This window comes from Haemaphysalis longicornis, unplaced genomic scaffold, assembly GCF_048455015.1.
Source record: "Haemaphysalis longicornis isolate Haplotype H1 unplaced genomic scaffold, Haemaphysalis longicornis Haplotype H1 scaffold_52, whole genome shotgun sequence".
Taxonomy (NCBI): Eukaryota; Metazoa; Arthropoda; class Arachnida; order Ixodida; family Ixodidae; genus Haemaphysalis; species Haemaphysalis longicornis.
The window spans coordinates 1,180,920-1,189,356 of NW_027526388.1; the positions used below are offsets into that span (position 1 = coordinate 1,180,920).

The 8,437-nt window shown below is 44.0% G+C and overlaps 1 protein-coding gene across 2 annotated transcripts in view; it reads right to left on the reverse strand.

Moving 5' to 3' along the window:
* The window catches only part of LOC144140855 (putative Kunitz-type serine protease inhibitor), a 55,726-nt gene extending 48,258 nt beyond the window's left edge, over positions 1–7,468 (reverse strand). For both annotated transcript variants that reach the window (XR_013316365.1, XM_077672364.1), the window contains exons 1-2: positions 7,150–7,468; positions 3,927–4,094 (exon numbers count right to left, since the gene is read on the reverse strand). Coding sequence is in view for 1 of the 2 variants with exons in the window: in XM_077672364.1 (XP_077528490.1) it covers positions 3,927–4,094; positions 7,150–7,216 (235 nt within the window). In the remaining variant the exon portion in view is untranslated. The remainder of the gene's footprint in view (positions 1–3,926; positions 4,095–7,149) is intronic.
* Positions 7,469–8,437: the final 969 nt, after the last annotated feature.

An 8,437-nucleotide genomic window follows, 5' to 3' on the forward strand; every position in this document is an offset into this window, starting at 1 on the left:
CGCGCCCCATCATCTGTGTAGCATCAGCGGGTTAAAACTCATAACCAATCAATGACTTTGCGGTGAAGGCTATGTTGAGTACAAAACAAAGTGTGAGTCTGGCTTCCCGCTATCGGAGAGGAGAGGGGGTGAGCGGAGGAGAGCGCAGCTGGCGCGGCGAGGATGAAGTTTCACCTAAGGCATCTCAGAAACTTGCAACAGAAAAAAGAATTGTGTATTTGTAACTATCCACCAGGTAACTCATGATGAAATATTAATTTATTAGACTACAGTCGATCGAGAGCTCCGACTGTCTCGCACAGCCTCATGTGTAACTGTATCATTTAAAACCGCGCGTTAGAGAAAAACAATTATGCGATGTTCCTATATAAACTTTTCTGTGTATATGTTTCTGCGCGTCGCCGTTCGTCCATTGCCGCGTTCGCATCGCAATGTGTTCGTAGCCCGTTTGTTTGTGGTCGGCGAATAACACTTTCAAATTCATTACTCCATTTACCTGTGCGTGTGTGTGCCCTTCTGTAGACGTCCATGTCTTTGCCATATACTAGGCACAGTTTTAATATTGTTTTTTTTTTCCGAAATGGGCGTGTAATTTTTATTGCTTGCCTAGCTGACCAGTTGTGAAAAGGTGAACGTAGATGTTCAAACATCTTCTATCGTAGGGAAAAGCTGCAGACAGCACAGCTTTGCAGCATTTACCAACCGCTGGTTCAAAGCGTTATTGTACCATAAATGAAATAGCATTGGGTTCAATTAAAGGAAAACTTTTGTATACACTAAACCTATTAGCATTTTTTGGTTAACAAAGCACCAGAAGACACGGCCCCTCAAATTGACGGTTTTTCCTGGTATGGGGTTTTTTACCACAGTAACACCAATATAAATGATGAATGCCGCCAAATGCTTGTTATAATATCTTCCTAGTGCAGCGTACGAAGCGCAACTGTAATGTAAGGTTTTTATTTACTGATAGTGCGCTAACTTCATGTCACGTAATGAATCTCTCGTTCACGTGCATGCTTTCAATACAAGCCTTAATTATATTGCAGAATAAAAAGCGTGGCAGGAGCGCCCTTCTGCGTTCATCTATCCCCTGCAACAGGGTATTTTTTTGGAACTTTGAAGAGTATTTATACGCTTACATTACACCTCCCTTACGAGCTTTAGCTGCATATGCTAGTAGCAGTGACATCAACCTATAACAGTTCACGCTAACCTAAGATAAGCATGTGTGCCGTCTGCGAAATGCCTAAGGGGGAAGCTGGCCTCAGAAAACAATGCGAACCAGAATCAGATCGTCTTGGTTGCATGGCAACGCATAAAGACGGTATGACCAGCCAGTCAGAACGAGGAGGCGGCGTCTCGCTGCTATGCTGCAGCCAGGCACGTCTCGCCTCTATTGCCTCTTTCTTCAGGCTGCTGTGGCACACATGCGCACAGTGTGATAACTGAGCATTCCGTCTGCTTGTTAAGTTTGCTGTAGGCTGGCTTGACATTCTGACCTCGACAAACTAACGATTGTTGTCATTCTCCCATCCTAACCTCCAAGGCACCATGAAAACAGCCAAACCATTGGCATCGTATGGTCAATACGCAGGAGAGCAGCGGAAACGACGGTAGAAGCAATGTAAATGTAGCATTGCCACAATTGTAAAAAAGGTGGGCGAGAATAAACGTGCCTTTGCTAGCTTAGCATTGCCATACTGACCCGCGACCCTGCTTTGCCTGGCCAGCGCTTTTCTAAACCGGTAGAAATTATTGGCACGTCCGCAGCTAGCCACCAAGAGGTACCAGCCTGCTGTCCCTTAACCCCCGATTCCCCACATAGAGCAAAACACTTTTTTCGACAGCTTTTAATGTCCTTATTCTAATCTAAATTGACAAGTAACCTCCCAATGTACCGCACATAACGTTTTGTCTGTGTGTGACAAGAGAACAATTTCAGTTTACATAAAAACATCCCCTCACTGGCGTAATATGTGTTGAAATACTCAACTGCTACATACCCATTACTCAGGCGCGACGCATTGAAATAAAATAATTAGGGTGAATATATTTTAATTTTTTTTATTTATTTGAATACCCTAAAGGCCCCGAGCGGCATTACATAGGGGGGGATACTATCCATACAAGGCATACGTGAACACGCGTAAAAAAGACCGCACTGAGCGAACAGAAAAACTGGGCGGAAGATACATTCGTAAAAAAAAAGAAGGAAACAAAAAGAAGAAGAAGCGACACGGAGTTACCACACAGCGCATCTCATACCCGCAGTACATTCCAATGCCAAGAAGTACACATGGCAGCCGAACATCAACGCTGCACTGGCACACAAGATACAACAGGGCACACAAGAAGTATCAGTCGGAACTTTCCACATTCAGAAATTTGCGCAGAGCAGATTGGAAGTTAGACGGGTCATCCACCGCTACAATATCGCGGGGTAGCTCGTTCCACTCGCTTACGGATAGCACAAAAGGGGAATTTTGGTACTTTTTGGTTCTTGCGAATATGGGCGAGACTTTACGATCGTGGTCAGTGCGATTGGACACATAATGGGCTGGAAAAATATGAGCACACGAAAAAGATGTAACACCATGATAAGGAGAGTGAAAAAAGGTCAAAAGGAAGACTTTATGACCAGTGCTAAGGTCTGGAAGATTAAGAATCTGTTTTAATGCCGATACACTTTGGTATGGCGAGTACGAGCGCAGAATGAACCGGGCAGCCTTATTTTGCATGGACTCGATACAGTCGGACAGAATAGCTGTGTGAGGGTTCCAAATAATAGAAGCATAGTCGAGGGTTGTACGGATGAGGGAAATGTATGCTCGAAGTCAGTCGAATATATATCAGTAGTCGTACGTTGTAGTCATACATAGCACTATTACGAGGTATAAAACAAAACGAAATCGTTTTAAATACGCAGAAACACAATATTCTAGCTGTCCCGCGGCAATGGAATTTTCAATTTCAGTAGTATTGTAAGGCTTTCTGGACAGCACGTAGAAAGTGGCATTTTCTCAACCCGATTTTTCAACCCAGTCTGAACCACTCAAGAAGAGTGGTAATTTTAAAACCACCATAAGTTTCTTCATCCTCTAGCTTTTCGCAAATTACCTCATCCGGTTTCTATCATCAAGGGCACATGTTTGCCGCTCCCGCATATAGCAATAACAACTGTATGCCCAAAGAACGCAAGATCAAAATTACGCTAAATTTCCCCCATTCCCCACGTTCAAGATATCTGCACGATTTACAGTCCATATAAACATTTCCCCGCTATATAACATTACATACCTTTTTGCCATGTAATTAATTATAAATGTTTGGTACTATTCCTGAAAACCCCGAATTTTTTCTTTCGTGTGTAAAAATGATCATACACAATGTTTACTTTTCATTCACCGCACCATTACTTGTTTAAATACACTTTTCGGTACCTCGGTTCCCGATGCGCAGAAAGGTCTACTTATTTTGGTGGGGTAAATTAAGCGCACTTTAATTTATACAAATTTATATTGGGTGGTCGATGGAGGTTGGAAAATATTTAAATTCGAACTGGCCATCGAAAGCTGCTGTTACGTTTTCAATAAAATTTCCTGTGTACGTTGTTTCAACTGTTGTCGTTTCAGGCATTTTGAAAACTGTATCCCCGTTCGCGGTTTTTGGGCTGCTCTTATTAAGGATCGTTTTTGAAGTGAGTGTTACTTACTGAAAATGCATTTCCTTATAGATTGTTACAGTTAGGAATTGCTAACTTCCAATTGGAAAGCCTAAAATGTTTTTTATACTCCGGTCAACTGGTAATTAAGTATACATCAATTTAAACGAATTTTTTAGGCTTCTGTTTAAGTAATTGAGAAAATGTTTCTTGGGCAAGGTACTCTTAGTAGGCTTAAAGAAATAGGGAAGGCTTCACTTACTTGGTGGGCAAACGTTACTACAGTCTTGCCTTGTTTCGAAGCTGTTGGCGTGGTCATTGCAAACATAGTTCTGCTCGCAGGCACCAGAGTCTGCTTTGAAGCTCCATTTCAACCGTATAATGGTGCAGCCCTCTAAGGTAGGTTCCACGTTGCAAGAGGCATTTCTTGCTACATGTTGACAGGAGACAAAACACGGGTTCGTGTATAATTTCGAAAATTAACTATATTAGGCGTATCTCGCACATTATCCAACAAAAACATCGTTATATTTTCCTGCCGTAGAGTGTACTTTTGCTGACACGAAGTGTTCTTTTTTTTGGTAGTCGCAGCAGTTTCACCATCATTAAACCCCTCTTCGCTCGCTTTTTAAGGAATCCCAGAACACTCCGACGTAATGTATACACATCACGCGACACAGGATTAGGCAGTAGCTCGCTGCCTAAGCTCCACATTCACCCGGAGGAGTTTTCTTCACGGTTTGACAGAAAACGTTCACAGCATGTCCACATTGAAATGCCTGAAGTTCGCTAAATTATATTACTTGCCAAAAAAACTGCCGAAGTTTGGATTATGTCCCACAGCGCTTGAACCGCAACGAAGCTGCAGGAATTTTTTATTCGTGAGCACTGAAGGACACATCACCGTGCATTCGAGCATGTTAGAAATTGTTTATCTGCATGTTTCTTCATCGCGTTGCCCTGTGCTTGTAATGGTCATCGTCATATGCACCGATACCATCATGTTCCTCATGCGAAGTATCCCATGCGCGTTAGCGCTTGACGATAGCTGGGGTGAGCGGCCACGCCTACATGCACGAAGCATGCACGACGTTACTGGAGTCGCGTCGACGTTCCGTGGAGCAACTGTTGCTCCAGCTGTGGCGTTGTTGGTTCCTATAGAACGCAAGGAGCTCCTTGGGTGAGCATGAGCAGGAGAAGATTTATTTGACAGTGAGATCGAGCTGGTAAGTGGGCGGGGTTTTAAATCAAAGGACTCCGTTGGTGCGGCCTGCCGTCTTCGCCTTTTCAGCGAGCCAGAGCTGCTAACGGAGACCCGACCTGGGAAGTTCCCTCTCCCACTGCTCGTATGTAAGAGTGGGAAGGCCTGGGTTTGAAGGGTAGTTTTCTCCAGATTTTGGCAAGTTTTCCCCGATGCCCGCGGTGTAGGGCACGCTTGGCCTTTTCTCGCTCCTCGTGGTTTTCGCCTGTTTTTTATTCTATACCCACTGCGTGTTCCGGAGACGGTCGGCGGTCACCTCGAGGCACGCGCTCACGAGCACTCGGAATTTTCTTGGTAATAATTCTAACGCGTTACCCAATACGCCCCACACAGTGCGGCCAGCTACAATGGCGCCGCTGTTAAAAGTACTATCCTGCAGTTATTCCTGTAACGTTTACTGGCACCGTAGTCGCAACCTTATCGGCTTGGTGATAAAATTAAAAATTTAGTATCAGTGTTTAATTGGTCTCCCGATTGTCACTACTTAATTACTTAAGCTCCGCAACGATTTTATGCTTGGATATGGTCACTGTTCGGCTACGAACTATAATATTATCAGTAAAAGCACATTACGTATTTACCAGCTATACGCCAAGGTATAAGAGACGAAAATGAGCATAATAGCTACACAGGAGATATTTTTATGAAATATAGAATTTTTTTTACTGTATTGAAGTACACAAATTCTTTTTCCAAATTTTCGTTTCCCGAATAATCGTCGCAAATTAACCTTTTGTATTTTGCTTTAGTTTTTGTGATGAAACACTGCTTCCGTATAACTTAGAAAAACTATGTACTGCGCGAACTCACTTTTTGCTTTTATGAAAACATCGTCGATGTCCGCAATTACTCTTGTAAGAAGTTATCAGTTACACCGCCACGATGAAGTATTAGGATATCATGAAAGAAATACTCAACAAAAAGTTTGAACCGGCACTAACACGTGAGCGCGAGCTTCCTGTTGCTCCAAGCCCACAGTTAACACCGGCTTCGGGCTGCCGAATGCGTTAGAAGCAATACGCCACATCGCATTCCCGCATGCCCCCTTGGAGCAGCTACGCAGCTATGATAGGGTGCAGCTATCACTATCACGTGCAGCTATCCCTGCTCGTTAGCACTGATTGCCTCTTTCCTATTCAAAGCAGCAATATCGGGGTACTACTCATTTTCTTCCGGGCGTACGAATACACGCCATTGTGCGTTTAAAGCAAGCAGCCCCTAGCAGCCAGGCTCGGCAAGCGCCTTGTTATGATAAAGCGCTCTTAGCGGAGACAAAATGAGCGCTTGCCGATCTTTATATCAGTTCCCAGTTTCTGTCGCAATGAGAATACTTGCAAAAGGTGAATTTTAGGTTGCTGCCGAAGTTTGGTTAATTCCTATGTTTGATGCTGTAAAGGTAGTGCTGGCGAATAATCATTAGCTGGCACGCGTTTTTACGTTAGGCGCGGACCGAGGCCAGAAAAGTATTGACGGGATAAGAGGAAAATAGAGCGACACCACGAAGTCAGCCCCTGCCCCGCCCACTCCCTATCCTCCTTCCGCCCTCATTTCCACACTATTCGTGTTTTCTAGGCCTTTTTATATAGACCTGGAACGGAACCGGAATTTGCGGGCCTTTATAGGCTGGGTTTCAATCGATGGCACTCTTACCGTATTCTGGGAACTCAGATCTGCACACAAACCCACGAAAAACCCTCCTAGTTTTACCTACGTTCTTGTCGTGACTCTCAAAAGAATCAGGACTTACTCGAGAAGTGCAATTTGAAACAGCCATAAAACTAACAATATTCCAAATTTCTTCCCTGTTGTATTAGAGGTTTAAACCCACAAGTTGGCTCATCGCTACTTTTTTTTCCGAGAATGTGCAAGATATCGCTTTACCCACAGTTTGCAGTGCAACCTCTTTCCCGCCCACGGTAATGACAGTGATTCCTACAGAACCATCAGACGGCCACGGGGCACTGGGAAACAGGAGCGCTCCTAGGTGGGTGTGCTAATAACCATGCTGTAAGCCTTGACACTGTGTTGTCAACTGTCTAAGCTTACACTCAAATGTTTTGTGTCCATAGCTGTCGCACAGCCTGAAAATATAAAGAAACGTCAATACCTATTGCGGAACAGTAGTGATAGCTTGATAATTGTTGTGGAAGTGAAAAAGTGAACATGAAACATTTGCGGTATGGTAAACTTTCCGCACTAGGCAACAGCGAATTACGCTACTTACCGACTGGATGTTGCCCTTGTACGGCGTGTACAATGAAAAGCACTGCTGCCACTAGCAGTGAGCCCATAATCGTCAAATGCGTGATGCACAAAATGAAATCCTTTCTAGTCCTAAAGTACTAGGAACTTCTTTCTGTCACTGAGTTGGCTCGAAGATGATAATTAACGGAGTATTTCTACTGTATTTAATAACCCAAGTATTTGGCACAATCAGGGTGAACCTTACTCTCTATCTAGCGCCGACCCTTTCACACTCTTTGTTAAGGTGCAAGTGCTCCGTTGCTCCCAGCTGCCTTACGAAAACCACGATGCACCTGCGTGCATTAGGGCTGTCAAGTGGACTGTGCGGCTGGCTGCGATCATTTGAGCTCATTGTTTATTGTGTGAACTGTGAGACAGCCAGGTGTTTTTTCATCCAGAGTAAAGTACAAAGCTGTGGTAACCATATATCCCGAAGGAAGCAACGACCTGCCTTAAAGCTTGTGTTAGCTCTCAGACTCTTTGTGGTTTGCGCGATAGGAAGACAACAAGCTACGACTCTACCAAGAAATTCAAAACAAAGCAACAGCCGGTATTCAGTGCTGAAAACAAAAAAAATGTTCTTTAGATAGCACATTTTCACACCTATATTTATAACACTGTGTGATAACACTAGCTTTTGTGAACTTGCAATATAAGATACTGCTTTTTCACACAGTTTTTTAAAGTTCACGTCGCTCAACACTCTACAGGTAGTGATTTTATATATTTGGTTTTCCCGTGGTTACTTGCCTGTTGGCAGTGGCCATAATCATTGCCCTCATTACTGGCAATACAGAGGTTTGAAACGGTGTCTTTAATGTACGTTAGACACAAAACAATCTCTGCACTTCTATTTTTCTATTTCTTATGGTTTGAAAATTGACCGATTGGTGGCTCCGAGAACGAAGGCACATCGTACGAAAGTAGTGCAAGATTCCCCCTATAAAGCGTAGTCGAATACTTTACAGCGAGAACGGCCTACTGTATAGGGATTTAGCACATTGGTAAGCACCATACTATGCATCCAGGACTGATGGTATGAAGCCGCGATGGAATGAAGCTACCGGTACGTGTGAAGCTGCGCACGCACGGAAGGCGAGGAAATAGCAGCGGTGCGCAGCCGTGGCTCGAGCTGCCTAACCAACTGGGACCCCGAACTCTGACAGAAGTATTCGAGGTCAACAAAGGCCCTCAAATAAAAGACAGGGTGTTCGTGCAGGGGGCCACTAGGTCACGGGAAAACCATGCAAACACCTATGAAAGGCCGA